Source organism: Crocodylus porosus, unplaced genomic scaffold (assembly GCF_001723895.1).
Source record: "Crocodylus porosus isolate Cpor-Errol unplaced genomic scaffold, CroPor_comp1, whole genome shotgun sequence".
Taxonomy (NCBI): Eukaryota; Metazoa; Chordata; order Crocodylia; family Crocodylidae; genus Crocodylus; species Crocodylus porosus.
The window spans coordinates 17,334,567-17,362,503 of record NW_017728947.1 but is presented as its reverse complement, the minus strand read 5'-3'; the positions used below and the strand labels follow the sequence as shown (position 1 = coordinate 17,362,503).

Sequence of the window (27,937 nt, the reverse complement as noted above, 5' to 3'; positions counted from 1 at the left end):
TCATCAGTGACTTGGACAAGGGGGTAAAAAGCACCCTGTTCAAATTTGCTGATGACACTAAGATGTGGGGGGAATGTGGGCAAACTAGAAGGGAGGAACAGACTGCAAATCAGACCTACACAGGTTACAGGGGTGGGCAGACGACAATAGGATGGGATTCAACACTGACAAGTGCAAAGTGATACACCTGGGGAGGAAGAACCAGCAGCATATCTACAGGCTGGGGGACTTCCTTCTCATCAGTGCAGAGGCAGAAAAGGATCTTGGAGTCATCGTTGATGCCAAGATGAACAAAGGCCAGCAGTGTGGGGATGCAGGCAGGAAGGCCAACCGCACCTTGTCATGTATCCACAGGTGCATCTCAAGCAGGTCCAACGAGGTGATATTCCCCCTCTATGCAGCCCTGGTCAGGCCACAGCTGGACTACTGTGTCCAGTTCTGGGCACCGCACTTCAAGAGGGATGCAAACAACATGGAAAGGGTCCAGAAGAGGGCCACTCACATGATCAGGGGGCAGCAGGGCAGGCCCTATGAGGAGAGGCTCAGGGACCTGAACCTGTTCAGCCTCCACAAGAGAAGGCTGGGGGTGGGAAAACTAGTGGCCTGTTACAAACTAGTCAGAGGGGACCAGCAGGCATTGGGGGAGTCCCTGTTCCCCCAAGCACTACCGCGAGTGACTAGGAATAACGGTCACAAGCTGGTAGAGGGTAAATTCAGATTAGACATCAGGAGGTGCTACTTCACTGTCAGGGCGGCTAGGATCTGGAACCAACTTCCAAGAGAAGTGGTGCTGGCTCCTATTCTGGGGGTCTTTAAGGCAAGGCTAGACAATCACCTTGCTGGGGTCGTTTGACCCCAGTACTCTTTCCTGCCATGGCAAGGGATCAGACTTGATGATCTGCTCAGGTCCCTTCCGGCCCTACTAACTATGAAACTAAGTTTTGAATTAAGTTATTAAAGAAAAGTGTCATATGGATCTCAGCTATCTGTTTAATGACCAAGTCAAGATTTTTATTGTAACAGATGCATTTTTTAATTGTAGCACAATGGCAGCTATAATTTTCCTTCTTCCTCCCACAGCTCGGAATATGCTCATCTCTTGTTAAAAAAGATTACGAATGGTTTTATAAACCAGAGAGCTGGAATATCTGGATTTTCTGGCATCTGGAGCAAACAGATAAGTACATGGAACCAGAGAAAACTGGCTGAAAACAGGCTGATAAAATTGGCTGCAAGTTACTCAATGGAAAACCCACAAACTAAAGGAAAAAGAAACGCTACACAGTGACATCTCACTATGCTGTGTCCAGTTCCTGTGATAAGAGACCTGAGAAAGAATGCCTTGCATTCAAAAGCTTTTTTAACTTTATCCTAACTACGGTTAGCTCAAAAAACAATATCACCCTACACAATCCTTGCCTCTCATGAATATTTGTTAGTTTCTAGCTAAAAAAAAACATTAGAAGGTTTTACCATTATTTTTTAAGCTGTTTTGGAATGCTCAAACTAAAAAGAATGGGAAATGTGATTTTTTACAACTATCAGATTAGTTACAAATGATGTTGCCGAGGGTGCGAGGAGAGAAAGGGAATAATGAAATATTTCAAAGTTTAGACACGCTGAAAGATCTGTTTAATTAGGAGACAAACTTTGTCTCCTAATCACCTTTAGGAAAGAGATGACCCCTAGAAGCCAATACACTAAATCTGTTGCATACCTAAATACTCAAAACTTTCTAGTTATGAATTGTGGGTTTTGGCAATGTTCAGAACCAGAGGAAATGGAAGATATTTTGTATGAAATAGAAGTGAGAAAGACCCCATATCCATCTCCTGCTCTGTTCACTGTCCTAGGACTATACAATGTGGCAGCACACAACATGTTTGGCAAGAAATCTGCCCTTCTGAACTCTGTGGAAAGGCAAAATGCCAGTCAAAGTGGGTTTGATTAACCTAGAGGACTTACAGTTGACATTCTTTGGAGATGAAAACATGAAGAAAGAAGAGAAGGGGGCCCAGCAGATAAAATTATCCCATTTTATGATTAACAAGTGAATTAGCATGGCTATATTATGAAGACAAAGCTGCATCTTGGGGTTATGAATAAGTCACAAAACACTCCAGCTTCACTTATGGTTCATGAGACCAGACCCTCTGTCAACTGATTCACACCCTAGCAATCTGGTCCTATTAGTAACCATGCATTCATACACTGTGCTCTGCATATTGCTTTGGCTTGAAGTCACATACTACAATGGTAAGATGAGTATTTACAGAACCTAACTAAAATACCATTCAACTAAAGAAGTGTTCGGTCATTTGTACAGCAATGAATGAATGTTAACATATGTTATTTTTAACACTATCAACAACATTCAACAAGAACAGAATGTTATGTTACCCAAAATAGTAACGCTAATCCAGAAAAGTGGTTGTAAACTTCTCTGAACAATTTCCTTTAGCTAACTGTTCTAAAATAATAGTTAATGATACTTTTTTGGATAAGAGCATATAATCAAGTAAAATAAAAGAGCTGGATACTCTTCTACCTGGTACTAAATACCTAGGCAACACAACTTACTGGATCAAGCTTTGCTAATCACAGTTTCTTAAAAACAAAAACTATTGAAAAATGTCCTAAAGCCTACCTTACTTGAAATTAAAGGGAAAAAAAGGGTATAGGTTACATGACAGTTTGGGTTTTTTAGGGGTATCAGCCTATACATGCTCATCTCCCCTGAACTTCAGTGCAAGTTACACTTTCCTGCATGAGCATGTGTGCATACACATATACACATTTACTATTTACACAAGCTCAGTACTTTCTTCCCCGTAAAACTGAACAATTGAAGTCAATCTGAAGACTGTATATTATATATAGAGATTCACAATGAATATAGAGAAGCATAGAATAGCCAAGTAAACCTTAAGATGGTTGTTAATAATGTACCCTGCAGGTACACGGATGAATTATTCCTGTTATTTTTTGTTGAATTGTATGCATTCAGAAAGTTACAAACATTTTAAACTGTTCACACATAAAAGGGAGAGAGAGCTTTCACTACCCTTGATAGTTTAGACATGTTTTGCTTCACAAAGAAATAAATAATCTTTACAGATTCTGGGCACATTATGCATTGAACGATTTACTGTTCCACCCAAAATATGAGCGTGTCAGCCCAGGAGAATATTATTTGTGATCCATTTTGAGTTACATTTGGGAAAAGCATACAAGGTTTTCCTGCTTTTTGGATGGTGAAAAGAACTTTTGTTTTCTTGAAATCCAGGTGAACTTCATAAAACACAAATGGCCAGAGTAGAAACTCTATGGCAAGCTTGTTGCAACAATTATATGCCTGGGAAGGACAAGAAAGAGTTTTACATTTTGTTAAATGTATACACACTCCTCTTCAAGTTTTCTGATACAAAGCATATTTTTGCCCGACAATTTATATGCGTGGTCTTTCCCTTTCTGAGTCTTTTTATGTTGGTTTCTTTTGCAAAACTTAAGTAAATGTGTCATTTTAGAATTAGATGACTTTCAAAGAGTGGTAGGTATGAACTTTCTGAAAATTGCTCCAGCCTTTTCTTTTTTTAATCCATCCAATTTTAAAAGATTTTGCTTATAAAATACCAGCAATGGAATTTGACAATGGTAAAAAGTGATAGCTACTAAATAGCGTATAATGTTAGAGGATGCAAAAGGTTGTAGGCTCACTTTTTTTAGTTAAGTTCCCTTGGGTACTGTTACTTTAATTAAAGGAAATTAAAGTAACTTATTGCATCTATAAAGCTTGTTGAGTAGAGTTTACAGATATGCTGAAGATTTTATGGGTTCTGGGAGAGGTATGATTACACTGGGTCCAGTGACTGATTCAAGATTTGTAAAAGGAAAATTAAGTTGTTTAGACCTTGATTCATCTGATGACTGTGGAGAGTTGTGCAGATTACAAAGCATTATTTTAAAAGAATTTAAACCTGCAATATCAATCTTTGCATGCATTCAAGTTACTGACATAAGTAAAACCATCCATAAAAATCAAGAGAAGCTCCTAAAAAATCAGAAGTGTCCAGGGTTTACAAACTGATAAGCAGGGATCCTGGTTTTCTCTGTTTAAAAATCACAGACTCTCTGATTAAAATTCCCAAACCCCATGTTTTTCCACAATTAAAATGAAACACCGCTATATATACAGGCATCAGTTGAACACAGTGTTTTATTGCTACATTTACAATTTTAAAGCAATTTGGAAGCCAACCAGTGCCTCACTCCCTATAATAAAATACATTCTAAATAGTATACCTATATAATTTGGTGTTTGATATTGGGTTATTTATCGCAGAAAATCAGAGCTCCCCCTGTCCCCTTTGCTCACCTGGGTGTGAGTCCACCTGCGGTTTTTCCTCGCCCCCTCCTCTCCACTGCTATGTGTTGCTGAGCAGCCCTGATATGCCAGTGCCCTGCCCATGCCATTGTCCCTCACTCCCCCACCACAGCCCTCAAGGTGCCATTGCCCCTCGCTCCCGACTCGCTGCCCCCTAGCCCTGCTAGTGCTCCTCACTCCCCACCCACAGCTGGCATGCATTTTTCCATGGCAAACAGAAAACCAGGATCCCTGCTGATAAGTAGTTAATACACAGGTTTGAGATAGAAGCCTGTTACATTATTCTTCCCACTAGAAAAATCGAGAGACTACAATATTTTGCTTCCTTGTCAAGATACCCTCTCCATCCTACAGGCCAAAGATTCACTACAATTCTGTATCAGTGGGGGCCAACCTTTTTTGGCAAGGATACCACAAATTAGCCCTCTATCCTCTCTATGTGCCACTCCAATCCTTCATTGCATATGAATCAAGATCCCTTGACTGATCCGCTGCTCTGCTTTCTATTCCCAGCCCTATGCTCCATGCCCAATCTGCCGCTCTGCTTTCTGCTTCCTTCCCTGTGTTCCCTGCTCAAATTTGCTGCTTTGCTTTCTTCTTCCTAACCTGTCTGTCACTGTGCTACTTGCCCCTCTCTGATCAGCCATGTGCCGCACACAGAAACTGCCTGTGCCACTTAATGCCAATCATGGCACAGGTTGGCCACCCCTGCTCTATACTACCCTGACTAGGCCTGGAAATGAATTGTGTATACCTACTTTGTCTCCATAATTTTTATCAGAAATAATATCCTAGGGATACCTGTCCATCCTGTATCATTAAAATTATCTTCTACCTCATAGCTTATGCCACACCAAAGTGCAAAAATGAAGGATGCGAAGAATTATGAAAAGTTAAAGCTTAGGCAGGAAAAAAGATCCTTATATTATTAAAGATTCTTGTATTATTAATATTATTTATTTTAAAATAATTAAAAGACTTAAAATAAGTTTTGAAGTGATGCCAACTGGTAACTTTAATTCCATTAACAGTTATATTTGCAAACAGCCACTTCTTCAATGAGTTTGCCTTACCAGTCCCCACTGATCCAATTCAGCAGCATTTTTTCTATATAACTGTAAATGGAAACTTTGAGCAAAATGCTCCCCACACAATTTGGGACAAGCAGACAAGGTAGGTTTAGCCCACTAAGCTTAAATGGGTCAAGTTCCATTATTAACTAACTCATCTGAAGATAAAAGTTCATAGGTAGCATTAACATACCTAACATAATAAGCTGGTATACTGAGCCAAAAAATATCTGTTCATTAGGTATTTTTGTTGGACAAATAATATTGCTTACATGACTTATCTGACTTATCATACATAAATAGGTCTGTTGGAATGCATCATGGTAATGACCAAAGAGTTTGCCCTCTTGTCTGAATTCATTCCTTCTCATTCACGTGGCATAGATATGCTTTCATAGCAGACTATGATTCATATGTAAGGAATGTTTGTTAGATAGCCACACTGAGCCTGTAGACCACAGTTCATGTTTTCATTTGCAGCAACCTCCAGATTCATATTTCTCACATGTAGTCAGCCTGCTTTGACAAGAGAGTGAATTGTAGGTTTCAACATGGTACATAACGTACACCTGCACTTACCACTTTTTATATCACATCTCTACACACATGCATGTATTAATGTGGTCAATGCAGCAAATAATAAATGTTCTATATTTAACCTGTAATCTGACAGGATATACAGCATAAACAAGTCTGTTGTTTATACAAACATTTATGCTGCACAACTAAAAATAAAAATCTATATTTTCAAGACAGAGAAACACCAGGGTTTCAAGACTGCACAAGACAGGTTTCAGCCTCTGAACATGCATAGCTTTGCACACACATGCTTAATTTTATATGCATGTGTAAATCCTTGCAGTACCAGGGCCTTGCACTGTAAGATCATGCTTTAGAGAGCAGGTCTGTGCACCCAGCTTTACACAGGGCCTTTCAACTGCCTTTATTTTGCTGCAAATACCTCCTCAAACTGATAATGGAAATCAATGAATAAGCAGAAGAAGAGCACAGTGACCACCACAATTTATTAACTGCCACTTTATTCATTCCTTCCCTTTCCTGTCTACATTCGTCATAACTATGTTCATTGACATGCATCCAAAAACCTCTTTAGAAGAACAAAAGGTAGAGAGGAAGGATATGTCAAAAGGGAAGTGACATGAGAAGCAAGAAAAGAAAAGGGAAACGGAGAAAGAAGTGGGAAGCAAATAGACAAATGAGGAGGAGAGTTTTAGTGGTTCAAAAAGAGAATAAAAAAAAGTTAGGTCTTCATTCCCGAGAATGAGACAGACATCTTTTTCTCCCACACAAAGATTAATAAATTGGGAGGATGTAGCAAAAAGGTAACTTTTCAAAAACAGAACAGGAATCCCTATGTGTTTTCCGTATGACAAAAGAGTCCTGGATAAATTTAAATAAATCTCCAGAAATGATGGGGAGTTGGTACAGGGAAATCTTATTGCCCTTCTACCATGACAAACTGTGAAACTGGTGAAGGCTCTAACCTATAAAGCACCACATGAATTGTGTCTTGTGTATTTTACAGTCTCTCTCCCACCTGTTCTACATATATAGTTGCCATTAGCATCCAAGGGCTAGATCAGTCTGAGCTGTACATGATTTTTAGCTAAAAATCAGAAATAAAACTGGGACCATATTAATGCAGTCATAAATGAGCTGCTCTAAAACGAAACAGAATAACTTGATGAAGAAAGGGGATCAGCCAATGAAAAATACATCTTTGGTATAAGTTCTACAACATTTATTACTTACTGAATTGCAAAAGGTAGGTCAATTTTTTTTACTAGAGTTGTCACCTCCTACCCTGTTCACAATAATGGTTACCATTTCTCTTTCTACTTATAAACACATAGCACCCATTTGGCAGCTTCCAATTGCTTGTATAAAAAAAACAAACAAACCAAGGTTAGGACACCATTTAAATCTTTAAATAATTAAGGATTTATCTTTTCAGTATTTCAGTACCTAGAAACTAAAAGAACCAATGCTGCATAATAATTCCAATACCAGGGCTACCACTGAGGCTCAGAAGACAGTGCAGCTCTGTTTAATTTAGTGAAAAATAGCAAGTAAAAATCATTCAAAGCCATAAATCAGAAACTGAATGTCACAGCTTACCTTAGTATTCATACAAGATTTTCCTCGCTTATATTCTTTATGACTTGCTCTTTTATCAAGCTTGTTCCACAAAGCCTTGGCCTTCCAGCTGGTAATTTTTGACTTGAGTTTTATATAAAAGTTTCTATTGTCCAATGGATCTAGTTCAAGTTGACGGGTCAGAATATTGAAGGCCTGAATAGTACCTTTGCATGTTGATGCCTGTACAAAATTTTCAAATATATGGCCAGCTTGGGTGCATTTTTCATCATCGTTTTCCCCCATGTTCTGAGAAGAGTATGCAAGAAGAATTAAACTTGAGCTCTGATGCTATGGTATAGGTAGGTGATGGATACTAGCACATTCTTCTAAGCAGGTTATTTCTAGAAAAGATAGACAAAGGACAAGTTAATGCATTTTCGGCAAAAACAAAATTTTAAAAAGGTAAACTGAATTTAAAGGCAACTAGACATAAGCTTCAAGCTAAAAGATATGATGCAGCATTGTTACACAACTGAATGCAAGTAGAGAATAATGTTAGTAACAGCATAACTACCCAAAGATTTACATAAAATTATGAATAAATGATGACACCTTAGGAATGCTACACAATTTTTAACATTATGAACAATCTATGTACTCACATTCTCTGATTTCAAGGGTGACTTCCTAACCTCCTCCCTTCCTCCCATCCCTACAGTTTCTTGTGTGCAATTTCTTGGGTACTTTCATCCATAATTTTAGTGAAATCTCTATACCTCTGAGCAATTTCTAGCCTCTAGACTATTTAAAAGATTTTGGCTATAGGTCATCACTATGTTATTTTAAAGATTTTTAGTTAGATATGTCCAAAAGTTAGGGGCATTGGTAGAACACAAACTAAGCCAAAACAATTCAGAGAGTCAACATGAGGGGCCTGATCTTATCATGAGCTGCATACCCCGATGCAGAACAATTATAGGGTGAAAGGAGATATGATGACTTGTTATTCCACAACTGAAGCCCCAGATAAGGGGCCTACTCCATTCTTCTGAACTCTATTCTAAATAGAAAAATAAAGTGCAATGAAAGTAATCTTACTTTCTTTGTATAACATCTTTAAAGGGATTAATTTAAAATATAGAGCATCTTCCCTTAGCATGTATTGATAGTACAGAATAGTGACCTTATATGCTCTTAGCATCATTCCTAGTAACCTGACCACTGACAAAGTAGATGGTCTGTTTAGGATAAGTACTGTTAAAGTTTGAGAAAGCAAAAGCCACTCTAATAAGAAGAACTAAAATAACTTTCTTGGGTCACTCCCATATCCTAGGTTAACCTTTGTCTGAATTTCAGACATAGCCATTAAAGTCAGCCAAGGTCCAACAGTTTTAAAAAGCTATTTATTTTTCCAAGAGAACGATGACAGATTATGTACTTGCTTAGCCTTGGAGAAAACCTACCTAGATTCAAATCCAAAATGTTAAATGGGTCAGCCATATATCTTTTATCCTGCTATTAAGGAATTAACTACCATTCCAAATGCTCAACACCAAACCAATGCTTGCTTATTCTCCCACATAATTAGTTATTTTACTTGGAACATCATCTAGTGTCTTTTAGATCTAGAATAAATTGTCGCAGGGCCTTTGAAGTTACATTTTTAAAAGTTAACACTGCTCACAAACATTGGGAACAGCCAACATAATCAATGTATTTAAATACAGAAGAGAACCATCTTGTATATCTTTTTGCTCTTTGAACACTGATGAGTATATGCATCCTATAAAAAATTCCTGTGGGAAGAAACAAGGAAGTACTTGGAACACTTTATATAGTGTGGCCATACTTAAAATAAATATCTCTTGCTTGTACATCCTCGTTGTGTTGTTTTAGGTTGAACTACATTTCCAACATTGAGTGTTTTTTTCTTACACCAAGTGTCAAGACCACATCCATGTTGCCAAGAATAAGTCAGGCAATCTTTGTTTTGCATTCTGAATTCCCCATCTGTGGCTAGTTCCTTGTCCTCCTCTGAAGGGATTCATGAAGGAAAATACACTTTCTTTCTTTTTACTTTCTGAGGGTCTAATTTTTCAGGAATCTAATTACCGGGGACTCCTACTCAGTGGGATTTGAGGATATTCCACGTCTGTGCAAGTTCAAAGCTGATTAACTGCTAAGTTTTCAAAATGAATTTACTGTACCCAGAAATCAGCAATAAGGACATTCATAATGAGTATGACTAGAACAACAAAACTGGTTGGTCTCTGATCCAGCTACCAAGTTCCTCCGTCAAAACCTCTGAGGTTTTAGGAAATGTCTGCCTTTGATGGAAATAATCAGTGCACTAGTAACTCACTAAAACACCTGGAAGAGCCTGGATAGCAGCCCCTTTTTAAAGCACACTATTTACCCCCCACCTCCCACAAAAAGAAGATGAGCTCTTAGCTCACCTAAGATGCTAGATGATAAAGTTCTAGAGGGCTTCAGTGAACCCAATGGAATTGGTGCTGTACTCCCAACAGAAAGGCCCTAGCCTCTAACAGATGGAAATAAAAGAAAATTAAAGTGCTGAGCATGGAAACAAGCCAGCTAGCCCCATCAGAGGAATAAGTTCGACTCCTGAAATCTGGAAAGTTCACATAATTCAAACTCTACAGCCACTAGATTGGCTCCCAGTTACATAACAGATAAATATAAAACAAAAATTTAAAAAAAAAAAAATGAATGAAAATTTCTTCTAAATTGATACAGGTACTGCAGTATCTTAAAAAAACCCCCACCAGCATACAATGTTTTTCCATTTACCCATAGGAATTAGGTTAGTTTTAACTAGTAGCCCACACAAAATCTATAGTAGCCCATATATTTAATTACACAGTGTGTTACTTCCAAAAAGTCTACAGCACTATTGAGACTGCTACCATCTTTTGCATATCAGATTTCTAGCAAAAATTAAGGTTTTGCTTAACAGCTGAATGCTGGGTAAACAGCTGCTATACTTTGCCAAAAAAGGCAGCTCTTATAGCAAACAATGCACAGCAAACACTCTGATACTACAGAACAAATTCACATTCAAGGAAATAGTTACCCTCCAATTAAATATACATTATACCTAATTTGGTCCATTAATATAAAACACAAACATGAAATGGGCATTTTTAAGATCTAAGAAAAAAATGAAAGCAGCTTTGAAGATTTAAATTTGTGCACTGCAACATACTACCTAACTGTCAACTGGCTACATCACAGGGAATCACAATTTAAGAAACATTTACTCAAGTCTGAGACATCACAGTATTGCTTAATAGTTTGCATAGATAATCTTTGTGGTGCCTCTCATATCACTTTGAGATAGTGACTAGCAAACAAGATTTATTACTTCAAACATTTGCACAACTCCCCCTTCCAAAAATGAGCTATCCCATAATTGCTTTGAAATACATCTTTTTGTATTTAAAAGCTGAGCCAAAATACAGACCCCAGAATTCAGCAACCAAATACCATGAGTTCTCTTTTGTTTGGGACATTTCAGCCACGAGAACTACAGCATAAAAAAAATTGGGGCTTGTCTTGTTTCTTCAAAGTGTCACACTTCATAATTATTACATAACTGCTGCAAAAGAGCACCATCTCTATAACACTTCTTCTCTGCCTTTCTGATTAGCAGTCCTCAACATTATCACCATGCTCAGATAATAAAAATGACTTTAGAAGTTTAACTCTGACATCACTGATAATGTAACAGATCATGAGACCCCAAACTTAATTTCCTTTTTGCAAACAAGGTGATTTGGGGAGGGGGGGAATCAGCACTTTCCTGATGGCAACAAAGAAAAAGCTAACAGGACAGCAAAATCCGTCAGCCTACTGAGGAGAAAAAAAGAAGTCCATCTGTCAGGCTGCCAGCCCCCCACGGAGGTAACAAAGAACTATGCATGATTGATAGTGTAGACACAAATAACACAGATAAATTAAATGCAATTTAAACCTGAAATGGACAGTTGTACAAGCCTGTTAAATAAATTTACAGCTGCCTGGAACAATTCAAAACATACTTGGAAAACCAAGTAGTCACTTGAACAAGTTCAATGTGAACTGGTTCAACATAACATGTGGACAAAAAGCATTCCATGACACAGGTCTGGATATCCCTCAAGGCATCCCACATTAAATTGCTTTTCCCCCTCACTCACACGGTTGCAACTAGCCACTCTAGTATACCACCAGAACTCCACTGCCCCCCACTTTTCTTTCCCCTTCCGTTAGAATTTTTTTAAATCAGCATGCTTTCCTGCACTGCTTAGCCAATAGAAGCTACCCTTCTGACAATCAACTATGTCCTCACCCCCTCTGCAACAGTGGCTTGTCATCATCCCCTATACTCTACCTCCTGGGAACCCAAAAACGAACAGAGTCATTTTCAGATAGCCAGGAGACACTCAGTCTTTCTCCTTTCTAAGCAACATGTTCCAACTTTTAAAAAGCACTGAGAAAAAAAATCTCCTTCATCAAAAGCAAAAGATGAGATGACAATTTAATCCATCCTCATTGCCAACTCTGTAAATTTATGGAGACCATAAAAACAAACCTAAAAACTCCTGTCTATAAAATCCATTAAAAAATTCAGCTATTTGTAGAACACTAAGCAACCACAGTTCAACTGAAGTCCCATCTCTGAACAAGCCTAGTTGCTGGAGGACAGACAGAGCCCAGCTATACCACCTGAGGTCAGAAAAGGAGTGCAGCACCTTGCACAGAGCATTCTCTCAGGGCTTTGAAGCCCACAGCCCCTCCCACAGACATGTGCTGCTGCAGCATCCCATTGCTGCCAATAACACTGCGCATCTTGCAAGCAGGCAGAAAGCAGTCTTTTTTTTGGGGGGGGGGGAGGGGAGGGGACCTGTGCCAGGATGGGGAGTGGAATCTTAGCAGAGACATTTGCTCATCAGTTGAACATTCTTCCTGATCATGTCAGAGGTCATATTCTTCAAAAAAGGCACAATTTGCCATTGAAACAGCATCATGAGTCTAATAACTCTGGTCATGGTAGATTTCACATTGCTATTGAAAATACTGTGGCTCTCTTTTGGCCTGAACATTATGTTGACAGATGACAATGATGAAGATAGTGCTTTGAGAATATACAGTGTACAAAAGAGTAAATGCTGATGCTCTCCAGGCAGCTTGCTCCAAGTACGCACTACTATTCCACTGGGATACAGGCTGAGCTCACCAGACATAATACAGTAATGTCAGATAGGGAATCCTGTTTTTTCTGGATTGTTTTGTTGGAAGACAATGATATTCAAAAGATGCACATTTCAAAATGAAACTAAATCATTTCTTAAATCATGCACATTACATTGTCCTATTTTTAATAGCTGAAAACGTACTTCTTGAATGAAATGCAAAAAAATTGAATTCCAAGCATTTCAATATTATTAATCTTGATTCCAGATTCGTTTTCTGAATTCTTTCATGTTTACCGAGAGTAAACTTTTATATTAAGACTTTAGTTAGGCATGCAGAACACAGTGCATTTATTGTTTTTAAGCTTAAGCAAACTATCAAAAGTACAGGAATGGATTCTTCAGCATCTATAGTAATCTTTGATTTTGGCCTTTCTCTACAGCTTTTTAAAACAGACACGAGTTGTTATACTTCTCTAGCTCTGATTGTACTGTGCAAATCACAGAACCAGGAACAGTCAGTATCTGTTCTGAAAAGAAATTTCTCTTGCCTGACAGGCTTGAAAGCTTGGTACCATAACAATTATGCTTATAATAAAAGATGGCAGCTCTGAAAGACTTTCTAAACTTTCCAAATTAGGTTTTACTAATGTTAAATATTTTGTTTTCATGGTAACTAATTTAAGTAGAAATATATACTTGTGAAGGAAAACTACTCTTTTTTCATGTTTTCCTAGAACTCAACATAACAAGACAAGCCTACCAAAGAAGCAATTCTTGTAAAAAGAAGTCCATCATTTCTCATAAAACTTACAACATTATTCCCTTATAAAACTAGTTAAAATATTATATATTATAAAATAACTATAAAATAGCAGTAACCCTCAACCAGGGTGTAAGGGCTCAGGTTCCTCCCTTCTTGGCCACTGCCCTGCCTTAACTGCCTGGCCCCTCTGCACAGAGGTGAGCACTACAATAAATCAATTTTTGAAATGGTCAGTTCACAAAAGTTATGGAGGGGATCTTTGAGTCAAACAAGGCATGGCTTCAGCCTAAAAAGGCTGAGAACCACTGCTAAAGAATCATAACTAAAGTTGCTCAAAATATTTGTTTCCGTGTTAAATTTGTGCACTTAATTACAATGGCCAAATATATTTTTGAACAAGTCTCACAAACTTGTTTTTTTGGTTTTGTTTTTTTTAAACTAATAGAAAGATTTATGGAGTTTTCTATATGTATTTTTAAATAAATCTAATTTCCATGATATTCCTGCAAAATAACTTTTGAGGCCAAGTACAGAATTTAAAACAGTTCTTACTAAGATGTTCTGTGCTTATGAAGTGACAAGGTTACTGTACATGCTATTAGGTTGTTTTACTGCAGTTATAGGAGACCTTTTAAATCCAAATTTTCAACCAAGAGCTGCTCTCCCCAGTTAACTTATTACATCTGAAATTATCCAATAACAAAAGATAGGTAAAATGATACAAATAACTACATATGCACCTTTTAAAAGCTTTCCATCAAACAATTAACTGAGTAGAAAGAGGGAAAAAGTCTATTCTGTCTACTAGAATCCTGCAGATAAAAATATATTAAAAATTTATTTTTAATCTACACAGTAAGTCCTTACCCAGGCACATTTCATGATTTTATTGCCAAAGTCTTTTAATGTGATCTAGTTTATTTCTTCTTACTATCAAATCAGGGGTTCCAGTTTCACTATGGAAATACACTATGTTAAGCAGAGCCAAATGTGGGTTTTTTATTCCTATTCTCCCTACCCTTTGCTAGGAGGGGAAGTCTGAGTGTGGTACTGCCTCTAAAGTAAATGGCAGTGCCCCATCTAGATCAGTCAATAAAAGCATGTGACTATTACTTTGGGGTCAGTTACAGACTCAGACCTCAATATGTGACCTAAGTGGGGAAAAGAAAGCCTAGGATCAACTTTATGCATGCATAAAATCTTGAGATCTGGCTTGCAAATCCTTACCTCATACACACATCCCTGGCTAACACAAGAAGGCTCATCTACATCTGCAAGGTTACCTGAATAAGATTTTGCAAGTGCAGGTCCAAATATTACAAATAGAACCAAATGACAAACACAACAGTACAACTCAAAATGTAGTTGTATTTGTTGTATTTTAATGGCTAGTGAATGTGGCTTCAGACCCCATCTTTTCACAGTTATGTTACATATACAAATTTCTCTCTAGTATACTTCTGGACAATGTAATTTTTGTTACATTGGTAATTGGACAATGAACTGGGGGGGCAACAAAAGAAATTCCTTAGTTTTATGTTATTCTGTGCTAGCAACTCAAGAGAAAGAGCTGCCTCCTATGATTTTGTATGTTAGAAGCTAGGTGCTGTTACATTCTTTGCAACTCAACTTTGCTTAATGCTTTACTCAAGATATGAAAAAAACTGACGTTGTACAAATGACACTAAATTAAAAAAAAAGATTTTAAAACAACAGGAAAATTAAAAGTAAAATAATACTTCAGTAAGCTATTTAGCGCTACTGTATTTGATTATTATTAGTTCTGGACTCACTAGGTGCCTACCTTTTCAAAATGGAAAGGCAGGACACTTGCCTGCTTCCCCGCCCTGGGTGGCACAGTTGGAGCAGAGCTGAGTGGAGACCATGGGGGGGGCAGGGTCAGTTGTGGGCTGTCCACTGCAGGCTCGAGGTTCCTCCCCTGCTGCCTTCCACCCAGCAGCCCCGCACAGGCCCTACTGCCATGGTAAAGGAGCACAACTCTGTGCTGCTGCTACACCAACTGCTGCCAGGTGGGCAGGGGGTGCCTTTCCATGGCGGCAAGGCTAGCAGTGGTGGCGACAACACTGAGCCTCTCCTCCCACCCACATCACATCCCACCCACTAAGTTACAGTGGCCCTGGGGAGAGGGCAGCATGGCAGGGAGCCCCAAGCCTGCAGCAGGCAGTCCATGTCTACCACTGTCCTGCGCACAAATCTGGCAGGGGCACGTGTCCCCCATGTCCTCCTCCACAGTAGTGAGCATGCCTCCCCGCTGCCTTCTGGACAAACTGCCTGTGGCTCGGTCCCACTTCCCAGCCTTCCCCATGGCCACACTTCCCCACCCTGGCTGAGTAGCAACCCCTGGCCCAGCCCCTACCCCACTCCCGCCCTGACTGCGGGGGGCCTCAATCTGCCCTCCACTCCTGTCTAGCCGTGTTCTCGGCCGCATGCACATGTATGCATGCACAGATGCACATGGCACCCCCTGTGTCCCACTCCCCCCAAACCTCAAGCAGCCACTTGCAAGCTGGAACTCTGCTGGCTTGTAAGGTGAAACTCATCATTTACCAGGTTTTTTCCCCATGGCGAATGGAAAATCCAGACCCCCTGCAAGATACTGGGAATCTAGAACAAATGCTGTCCTACAATCATTCAGCTCAGGACTAGGACTTGATGTTCACATTTTGAGACTGTCCAGCCTAATTAGGGATAGGTGGTCACCCTAGAACTCACACAAAAAAACATTTGCAGGATAAACAAATCATCCACATTGACAGAATCAATGTTCACTCTAAAACATTTTAATTAAAAGATGATAGTAAAAACAATTATTGTTCTCAGAATGAATATCCCTCAATTCAAATAACTCAGTTGGAAATATGCAAACTGCAAGAGATGCCAAGTACCGGGAAGTCTGGAACCCCTTCTAATACAGAGAAACCTAGCCAAGCTGGACAACCAATCGTGAGCCATCAGGTATGTCTCACCTCATATAGTACTAAGAACTTATCTGACTAATTACTCATGAATACAACACATGTACTTTTCACATGCATGAGATTTTAAAAGGGCTTTTACTGCCAAACACCTTCTGAATAGCAATTACCAGGGAACAATTAAAGCCGATTTATGTGAAAGCTAGCTTCCAAGGAGCTCCAGAAATACTAATATCATCTACAAGCCTTAGTATAACCAAGTACAGATTTAAGCAGAGACTGAATCTACCAGTAATGTAATTACGATTCATGAAATATTATGTGAAATCTTTTCAATACTTTAAAACTAAATTAATTCTATTAAACCTTAAGTCTAGGTTGGTACTGTTAATAGCTACCAGAGTCAGAAACCCACACCAACTCATAGCTTGCTGAAAGAACTCTCTTCTGCCAACAGAGCTATAGCTTTTAAAAATACCTTTGGAAAAAGTTATTGCAGGAGGACAGGCCTATAATCCTCTCACTTCTTTTTCAGCAGTGTAAATTTTGCAGCAGAGCCAAAGGGAAAGGAAGTGTCATTCGACAACAGGACATTGCTCATTCCATTCCTTAGACATGCTTGGTACAGACAAGCAGTACTCAAGAGGAGACTGGCTTGACTAAGGACTAACTGGCAGAAACTGCATCCAGATTAGATTGACAAGATGCTCGTTTTCCAAGTAAGTCAATGGAAGAACCGGCGTGCGTTATTCTGGCTCACTTCACTATGAGTTTGCAAAACCCCTTCTGACAGACTTGTAACCTATGCTTTAACTGTATTCAGAAAAGAAACAACAACCCACATCAAATTAAAAGGGTACTTGCGAGTGCCATGTCACTGATAATACTACTAAGATGGCTGAATGACAGCCCCTGGGCTAACCCAAAACGTACAAGAGAGCCTAGGTCAGGGGTGGGCAAAATACAGCCTGCCAAGCCATGGCCCCTAAAAAAGAGTTAGAAAATGAATATTAATCTGCCCTGGGCTGCCTGTCATGAGGCCCTCGATGGCTTGCCAAAACTCAGTAAGCAGCCCTCCACCCAAAATAATTTCCCGCCCCTGGCCTAGGTTCACGAATGTTCAGGGCATACTGCAGAGCTTCCTTCCCAAAAGTTTTCAAAAGAATGGACTAAAAAAGTAAGACTTTGTTCATGGTAATATATTTATTACTCTTCCTATGGTTGGAGTAAGAAGCAGTAATGATTTGCACCTAGTTTATTAGTTTTTTTAAAACAATTTTTAACTCTATAGGAGGTCCCTACGCCCAGTTCAAAAAAAAATGCAATTGCTTAAGTGCAATACATTTTTATACAATTTAGGTACCTGCTTAAATCCTTTACTTGCTTCCCTGCACTGAGTTCATAGAAAGGAAGTATAAATATATTTTAAAAGGTGAAAATACATACTACTTGGCAGATGAATGCTAAAGTGTTATGAATAGTTTCAGCCACCATTCACATTCTGAAGTTAAGGATTGGGTGCTCTTTTCCTTTCATTTTCCAAAGTGTTTCCATCCTCTCCCTCACTAAACACAGGTAGGGAGCATATATACAAACTTTTGTATAAAATTATGACATTTAGACTTTCAATAATTCATGCACTGATATTAGTGTTAGGATGAAAACAGTGTTAAAAAGGAATTTTACTGCAAAGTAATATTAATGCACTATTAAATATTATGATCTACACTACATACATTTTTAGGTATCCAATTAGATTCAAAAAAATGTTCAAATCTGGCTTTTAAAACTAAGAATCTTCCTAATATTAAGACACTCCTGCTCTATTTCTTTTAACATAGGTGTAACAGTTTTAAAACTAATTTCCTGAAGATACAGATGCCATTTAAAGAAAAAAAAAAAAACAATAATCATCAAGACCATGTTGAAAGCCTGAGCAGAAGAGCATGATCAAACTAGGCTCTTCAAAAGTTAACCGCACTTTTCAGTTGTAATGTGTCATTTGTATACAATTTGAATGTTGTTTAGATTGGTTATAATAGAAATAAGAGTTAGCTCTGCTGTAGGAGAGGAGCAATGCAATATAAACAACACTTGGAAGTTTATATTGATTCTCTCTTTTTCTTAGTTAAGACAAAAAAGAGGGCAATTGCAAAAAGTACACTCAGTACCTATGTTAGAGACGCAGAAATAATTTAAATTATGTACAGTGAGGAAGTGGTCTTTATCTAACACAAAATGTCACTAACTTACAGCACACATTTCACAACATTTGTTCTAGTTTAACTATTTTAAAGGGTAGTGAAAAGTCTCGTCTTGTTTTTCCTATAATGTCTTTACTTAGTTTTAAAAGATTCAAACTCAAACATGCAAAGTCATAAAGAAACAGTCTAAGTTAAGACTTTTTTATATGGATGTTACACTTTCTCAGGCACGCTGACCAGTTAACACAACTTGAAAGGATGCAATAATATCAATAATATTTTCTTTACTATTTGTAAAGCTGTCATGCCCATCATTAACATCAGTGGTGACGCACAGGGGTTGCATGTGCACTCCCTGAGAGCGCCAGTGCACTGCCTGACCAGCCACACTTGCTGCTTAGGTGACAGGCGGGGGGGAGCAGGCAGAAGTGCCGGTGGCCCCCCCTGAGAGTGCCAGCTGGAGAGTGGGAGCGCTGTGGCCTCACAATTGGCTGCAGGGGGACCCTCCCCCCGTCAGCAAGATCAGCTATGGGGACCCCCTCCCAGTCTAGCGGGAACCTCCTCCCTGGTCACTGAATGATTCACGCGCCTCCCCTGACTAAGACAGCACCAGTCACTCATGATTAATGCAACTGGGCAGCTGACATCATTAACAAGCATCTAACACATGCAGAGCAGCGTGCACCAGTTTCTCTAGCACTTTTACTCCCAACCCACACTAGAGAGCTCAGTGAGGCAGGAGCAGACAAGAAAGAGAAAAGAAGAGATGTAGGTGGAGTGTGAGGCAGTTTGTACTACCTAGAGAGTTGATTACTAGCACTCAAGTCTGATTTCCCTTTTCTTCCTCCTCCTCCTCCCCTTTTACCACCCCTCAGGTTTCTGTTGATCTAGCTTTACTGGCATACGTATAACAGCTAAGGCTACTCTAGCCTAGAACAAGCCCACAGCTCTACCTCTGTGTCTAATGGCATATGGGAGTGACAAAAATAGGGAGCAAAGTACACATCTGACCTGATGGAGAAGAGCAGATGATGCCTGTTAGCAGCGAAAGAAGTTAAGTGGGCTCAAGAGGATACATCTCTGCTTTCTGCAACCATGAAGTAACTGCAAGCAGCCATCCGGCCATGAGAAGTATATGTTACTACAGGTTTCTCCTCACTTCATGTGGGTTCTGTATGTGCAAATTGGCTCTTATGAGATCACCTTTTTTATACCAAAAATTCATTAAATGTGAGGCAAATTCAGTTTTATGAGATCAGTTTAGTGGAAGTCCACAGTCAGCTGCTTTGTGCAGTGCATTGAGGGATGATGCGCACCAAAATACAGCCTCCTGTGCGGATCTGTGCTCCTTGCTTGTTGTCTGCAACACGTGTTTCTGTAGTTGCCATCCCCACTGTGAGAGTGCCTTGTGCTTGTGTGTACTGTCTGTTGTTGGCAAGTACCAAAATTGTCTTGGAAATGTGGTAGAAATGGGTCTGCGGGTCAGTACAGTCAAGGTTTTGGAATGTCTCCCTATTTGTTACATTGTAAAGTGGGTTCCCTTTATGCGAATTTGAGTTATGCACCATTTTCCAGGAACACATGTACAGCATAAAGCAAGGGAAACCTGTACTAGCCTAGCTTGCAAGGGAAAGCCTGGATAAAAAAGGAAGATAAGTTCCACCACTCACTGCATCATTCAGAAATGTCCCAAGAGTTCAACTGGGGTGACCAAAAGGAAAATCTTCAGGTTTTGCAGTAGGGAACATTAACATGTTTGCCATCTGTTTCTCAGGGTCTTGGAAGAGGAAGTTAATGCTGTGCTTTGTTTCAAGGGAAAAAAAAACCCTAAGGAACTAGCTCTTATAGAGTGAAATACTGTCTGCCCTGCAGTCAATAGCAAAACATCCTATGCAACTGCTTGAGTGGGTGATGTTGATTCCACTTTCACAAAATATATGCCAAGATCTTATAAAATCATAGACGTGTTTTCTTAAAAACAAAACAAAACAAAAACAAAACAGTTGTCTAGATCTTTACTTTCCTTGGCACTGATGAGATTGCATTGATGTCACTCTCAAGTCAGGCTGCCCAGAGAGCTTGGAGAACCTAATACCTTCAGCCTGGCAGAGTCTACATGGCAGACCTACCATAGGGACCCAACTCTCAACCATCTGTCCCAGGACTTCCACACTACCCTCCTAGAAGCAGGGAGCCTAGAAACCCTGGCTATTATGTACCATATACTGGAAGGTTGTCTGGCATTTTTAAAACTAACTCTGACAAATTAAGGCAAATAGTTTTATAATTAGCTTTAAAATGTTTATATATATTTAGGCCTGAATTGACATTTCTTACAGTTTGTTGGATTATGAAGTTTATCAGGCTCAGCTAGAAATGCACAAATCAAAAGAATGGAAGAAATGAAGAAGCATTTAGTTGGGGTGGGAGAAGGGAAGGGTGACTCTTTACTTAGATTAGATTGCATCCAGGCTCAATTTCACACCAATTTACCTCTGTATATCAGCCAAAGAATGCCGTAAGGGAGTCCAGAGAAACCACAAGGAGGCAGCCAGCCAAGGACTGCTTGGGGAGTTTGGAAGCGTTCACACTATGAATGAACTGAAGTTTATACGAGGGTCAGTTTCTGAGGTGAAAGAACATGACAAAACTCTTATGGGGTTGAGAGGCAACACTTCAGTGCTTTTCTTCCAGATGTCACCACTGGATGATGGACCTATATTCGCTAATTACATATTAGAAAGCAACCAGTGTACAGAGGTCAGGACTATGTTATTTTTTTCAAGAATAAATACTTGAAAATCTATTGCAGAATAGTTTTATTCCTTCCCCCCACAGAAAACCAAGGCATACAACAAACAAGAGACCAAGAAATTGATAAAGTTATTCATTACTGTTGCAAATGACTTTCAAGTAAAAAATTCTTACAATTTTAGCTTGGGAAATCTCTCATTAATAGCATATTCGGTAAAACATACTTGAAGGCTGCAGTACCCTACTATTCCTTTGGAAGTAGGCGATCATTACATTATACAGGGCTAGTCTACTGACATTTTCTTTCTTGTGGGGCAGCTTGATGCATGGCAATTTCATTACATTTATATCTTCTACAGCTTGCAAGTTTTCATTTAAAAAGTTATCAAAACAGACACAGTGCATCTCATAATTGCTTATCATGTACATTCTAAGCCATAATTTAAAATGTAACTTCTGATCTGTTTAGTTTCCTATACTAGCAGTTTAGAAGCCAAAACAAAAAACCTTCAAGATTTTTACACTGTCTATATCCAGCCCTTTATGCAACATCACAATCATTCATGTCCAATTATACAGCCAAGTTAACAAAGTATATTTTAAAAAGCATGATAATATCTTTAGACTTTTACTGGAGAATAAATCATCAATGCATTTATTAGTCAAGTCCTTCTACTTATTTCTGAACCCCTTTAGCTCTAATTTCAAGGGGTGCACCAATAGAGGTTTTTTGGGCTGATACTGATGGCCGCTCTTTAACAAGCCGTATCCGCCGATACTGATTTTATTGCCAACATGGAGCCAGGCAGCTTGAAAAGCAGCATCCAGCTGGTAAATCTGTTGTGAAGGAAGGGGTGATAAGAAGGGGTGGGGGGGGCAGATTGACACCGCTGCAGCGAGGGAGGGAGTGGAGCTGGGACCACCTAGTGGGGCACAGCATAAGACAGAGCTGCACACAGCCAATCCGAGGGGTGGGAGGGCATCTCCCACCACTACATATACCCCAGGAGGGCACGGGGGGCATGCGCCCTTGGATCTGCACGTGGGGCAAGGGCGGGCTGAGACCATGGGTGGCCAGGCTCTTCCTGGTAGGGGGTTACAGCTACCCCAAAATTTGCTGTAGCCCCCCTGTAGCAGCACCGCTGCCACTTGCCCCAAGCGCAGCCCAGCCCAGCTTGCAATGGCAGTCCACCCTTACCCTGTGCGCAGATCTGGGGGCACATGCCTCCTCATCCTCCTCCAGGGTTCTATCCTGCACTGCACCCTGCTGTGCAGCACCAGCCCCTGCCCCTGCCCCTGCCCCAGCGCCACTCCCTCCCTCACCACAGGGGCCTTGATCTGCATCCCCCCAACACACCCCTTCCCTCACAACAGAGTTACCAGCCAGACCCAGCTGCTCTCCATGCTGCTAAGCTGCATTCCTGGCCACCTGCATGCCACACCTGCTGCGCGTGTGAACACGGCATTTAAAAAAAAAAAAATCGGCCACATCAGCCCAAAAAAGCCAACTGCTGATACTTTCAATTTTCCTTGCATCAGTGCCGATCTGATATGGGACCAATGTATCGGTGCACCTCTACTAATTTCATTGCATGTTTGTATGTATACTCTCACAAATCCTATGTGCATTTATAAAGCACATATAAGAAAAAGTGGAGGTATGCAAACAAATATTATAAAAGAGATGCTACTATTTATTGTTAATTAGACCAAATATTTGCTTTAGTGTCTAGAAGTTTGACTTAAAATATCTAGCTGGAAGAACATGATTTATAGCAGGAGTGTCCAAACTTTTTGAATTTGGGGTGGGACCATGAACTTTTTATTACCCAGCGGGCCGGTGAGCCATATTCAAAGACCTCACAGGAAGCGGTATCACATCAGGAAGTGATGTCACGTGACCTCTGACACCAATGAAGTTCCAGGAAGTGACAATGAAATGGGTCTGGAAATGTTGTTTAAAATCCAAAATAAAAACAATATAAAAGCAACAAAGAAATAATACCAAACAGTTGACTAAAATAAACACTTTCGCTTCTACTCACTTCTCAATGAATGAAAGAAGCATAATGCAAGTCGACGGATCAAATGTGGAAATATATCAGCCAGAGTGGAAACTAATCAAAGCAACAAAATATGGGCATTTTTGAGAATAATCTTCAAGAAGATTTACTTCAATTGAATTAATAACTTGTTAGTAACACATCTTTAACAAGTAGTAACTAGTTGAACCACCAATCCCCCATAAAGAGAAACAGAAGCAAAACACAAGCCAAACACCGGACAGTATTTTTACAAAGATTTTTACCTGCTCCAAGTTTACAGTGGAGCCCAGATCATTGATGCTCTATTCTTGAACGTATTGTTCAGTCTTAAACAAGCATACAGCACAGCTGCAGGGGCCTCAGCCACAGTTTTCCCTGCCTGGTGCAGCCCGGCCAGCCCATTCTGTCCCCTATCAAGTGGTGGCTTCCCCACATGCTGCCGTACTTTCCCCCTACCTGCACCAGATGGTCCCAAAAGGCAGAAGTCTTCACCGCTGCTTCTGCTGGCCAGTGCTGACCCAGCGGGGAATCCCCAGCAGCATGTGGGAAGCCAGCTTCAGCTGGATGGGCCCGACCAGGTCAGCACCAGCCAGGAAAAGCAGCATGTGGCTGAAGCCGGCTTCCCACATGCTGCTGAGGATAGGAGGAGGCCGGTCAGGTCGACACCAGCCAGCAGAAGCGGCAGTGGAGCCACGTGCCACTCAGGACGGGACGGGAAGAGCCCGGCCGGAGCAGCAGGGGCTCAGCTGCATTGTCCCCCTACTTGTGCCAGTCAGTTCTGAGCTGTACATGGCTCTGCTGCCGCCTCTGCTGGCCAGTGCTGACCTGGCCAGCCTCCTCCCATCCCCAGCAGCACGTGGGAATCCAGCTTGAGCTACATGCTCAACCACATGGGACAGACCCGCCCTGGTTGGTACCAGCCAGCAGAGGCGGTGGCAGAGCCGTGTGCCGCTCGGGACTGACCAGCACAGGTAGGGGGAGAGTGCCGCTGAGCCCCTGCTGCTCTGGCTGGGCTCATCCTGTCCCAAGCAGCACATGGCTACTCCTCTTTCCACATGCACCGCATCAGCAACATCAAGCTGACGCAGTGCGTGTGGGAACCTTGTAGTGTTTACTTTTGTTTCCCGACACAGCACCTTGGGCCTCAGAAAATGCTGTGGTGGGCTACATGGCGGCCTACTTAGACTTTAAAAAGGCCTTCAATATGGTATCTCATTCTAGTCTCGTAAATCAACTGACAGGCTGTGATGTAGATGATTACATGGTCAGGTGGGTGGGAAATTGGCTTAGGAGTTGCACCCAGAGAGTGGTGGTGGATGGGTCGATATCAACCTGGAAAGATGTGGGCAGTGGAGTCCCACAAAGCTCAGTTTTTGGAATTTTTGGACCGGTGCTATTCAATGTCTTCATCAGTAACTTGGACAAGGGAATGGAGAGCACCCTGTGCAAATTCGCATGATACCAAATTATGGGGCAAAGTTAACACACCAGAGGGTAGGGAATGGATCCAGGCAGATCTGGACAGGTTGGAAAAATGGGCAGAACAAAATAGGATGCAGTTTAACAAAGACAAGTGCAAAGTGGTGCACCTGGGCAAAAAGAACCACTCGCAGGCTCAGGGATGACCTTCTCAGCAGTACAGCAGTGGAAAGGGATCTTGGAGTCATAGTCGACTCCAAGATGAACATGAGTTGACAATGTGACTAAGTGATCAACAAGGCTAACCGCGCTTTATCATGTATTAGCAGATGCATGATGAACAGGTCCAGGGAGGTGATGCTTCCCCTCTATGTGGCATTGGTCAGGCGGCAGATCCAGTTTTGGGCACCGCACTTCAAGATGGATGTGGAGAATCTTGAGAGGGTTCAAAGGAGGGCCACTCGTATGGTCGGAGGCCTGCAGGCAAGGCCCTAAGAGTAGAGACTGAGGGACCTGGATCTCTTCAGCCTCTGCAAGAGAAGGCTGAGAGGTGATCTTGTGGCTGCCTATAAATTCATCAGGGGAGGGCAGCAGGGAATAGGAGATGCTCTATTTACTAGGGCAGCCCCTGGAATAACTAGGAACAATGGCCACAAATTGACAGAGAGCAGATTTAGGTTGGACTTTAGAAGTAACTTCTTCATAGCAAGGGTTGCCAGAAATGGGCTTCCAAGGAAGGTGGTGCTCTCCCCTACCTTTGGGGTCTTGAAAGGAGACTGGACAAGCACCTAGCTGGGGTCACCTGACCTTAGTGCTCTTTCCTGCCCAGGGCAGAGGGTCAGTAGGTCAACAAGTCCGAGGTCCCTTCCAACTGTAACATCTATGAATCTAGGATGTGTAACTAATATCGTGACTATACTTCATTACAGGATGTACTAAACTGTAGTTTACTCATTGCTAACCTTGAGACAGGTGATTCATGCTAGCTGTTAAACTCTAGCATGCTGCATCCAACGGTAGTTGCTGCAGACATTCTCTGTCTCTGTGGGATTAACACTTGCCCACGCAGAGATCACTGGAACAGTGAGGCAGCATTTTGCCAGGGCATGCAGATGTGGAAACCAGACAGACAGAACACAAGGATAGGCACAGGCATCTGGCACTCTTAGGTGAAGTTCATGTAAGCAGTACATTCAGTGCCATGTTCTCTCTCCCATCCCAAGATTGCTTTATGTAGCTGAGGGTCACAACTCAGAACAGGCACCTGGGTGGGGTCCAAAATGTAAACAGCACTAAGGAAGAAGGCAGCCGGTTGTCTGAACCGTGGTGGCAATGACAGGTCATACCTGTAGTACTGGTTCAGCTTCATAGCTATTGCCTGGAACAGGTCCCTTCACTGGTTTTCACAAGGACAGTCTGACAGTTCTTGTGATACCCAGCTTATCAAATCCATCAGCTTGTTGTGTGCATGATGGATCACAGTTTACCAGTCTTCAAACCACATTAGAAGCTTCATGAACTCAGTGGCATTTTCAGCCACAAACATCACTTGATCTTGAATGTCATCCCATCTTAAGAGAATGTGAAGCTTGACCACGCACTGCGTGCTGGGTGTGATTTTCAGCTCCTCGCTCAGAAACTGCTGGTAGCACTTGATAGGTTCAGCATAGTAATGGACTGTGCTGAACCATACATTCCACCTTGTGAGCAGACTCTGGTGGCAGTAACACAGTGGCATGCAAGTCCCCACTTTGACTGCCAAGAGACTCCTTGTACCAGACCTTACAGCCTGGACAGTGCTTGAAGGAAGACATCAAGCTGTCCAACTTGGGGAACTGCATGCGCCAGATGGCACTTAGTAAAAGACAGTATGTGCACAGTTCAGGTGACATGAACTATGTTGGACAGCATTCCTTGGAGCACATCAGAGAAAAACTTGCACATGGGCAACTGTGCTGCAGCAACTGGAAAGGGTGGTGGGGAAAGGTCCCCCTGCAGCCAGTCGTGAGATGACCAATTGCTGCAACCACTTCCAGGAGTGCAATGGCACTCCACTCCTGACCAGCGCTTACAGAGGGGGCACTGGCACTCCCGCCTGTATATGTGAAGTAATCACTGCAAGGAGATGGTCATGGTGAAGCTTGTTCGCACATGGAAAACTGCCATCATTTGGCACATTTTGGTTCAGACAGTCCCTTACTTAATGGTGATTAAGTTTCTCCAGCAGGATGTTTGCCACTGTGAAAGCTTCCATGAGGGAAAATGTCGCCTCTTGCCTTGCCAAGCTGCTTTCTGTGGTCCTTTTTAAAGAGTCAGGACATTGTCACTTGTTTCTTGCTCTGACCTTCAGCCTCTGCAACATCCAGACATGGTACAAAACTGTCTGCTTCCACCCAATGCTACATTCAAGGCCTCTGAAGGATACTGCCTTACATGGTTCAGACCTGAAACATATTTGGCAATCTTGGAGGATTTGTTAATCTTCATGCTTATTCCTCCTCAGGCTGTAGCATGCTGCAGCAGCATGCCTCAGGCTGCTTAAAAGATGGGACCAAAATCTCTCACGTCCCTCGCTGGCCCTAGACTGGCTCCTTTTCTGAGGCTGTCACATACTCAGGCTCCAATATGCTCATCCCCCGCAATGCTCCAAGGTTGCAGGGCTCCTTGTCCTTTTCTCTGCTTGCTGCTAAGTTGTGGGGTGGAGGAGCCCCCCCAAAATTTCAGAGCTAGCCCTTTTTCATGGAAAATGCCCAATTTTGTGTTTTCCACAAAGTCACAATTTCAGTAAGTCCCTATCAATAACCAAACAATTATGATTAGTGAACAGAAGTACTTGTAATTCCAGAATAGAGATAAGGTATTTTTCCTTTTAGGGGATCGTTGTGGGACTGGATTAAGTTTGTCTGGGTGCCTTACCTGTACTTCTATAGCATAACAAGTTTGGCTCTTGTTATGCTATAAAAGTATACAGGATAACAAGGTGGACTGCTAAGAGGCTATTTAGTTTACCATTCTTTGTTTCTACAACTGCATAATGCCTAGCATAATGAGATCCTGGCAAGAG

The 27,937-nt window shown here is 41.1% G+C and overlaps 1 protein-coding gene across 2 annotated transcripts in view; it reads right to left on the bottom strand.

Moving 5' to 3' along the window:
* Window positions 1–27,937, bottom strand: part of LOC109321193 (protein-methionine sulfoxide oxidase MICAL2-like) — a 204,955-nt gene that overhangs the window by 162,489 nt on the left and 14,529 nt on the right. For both annotated transcript variants that reach the window (XM_019551660.1, XM_019551659.1), the window contains exon 2: window positions 7,594–7,955. In XM_019551660.1, coding sequence (XP_019407205.1) covers window positions 7,594–7,857 — 264 coding nt within the window. In that variant the 5' untranslated portion in view covers window positions 7,858–7,955. The remainder of the gene's footprint in view (window positions 1–7,593; window positions 7,956–27,937) is intronic.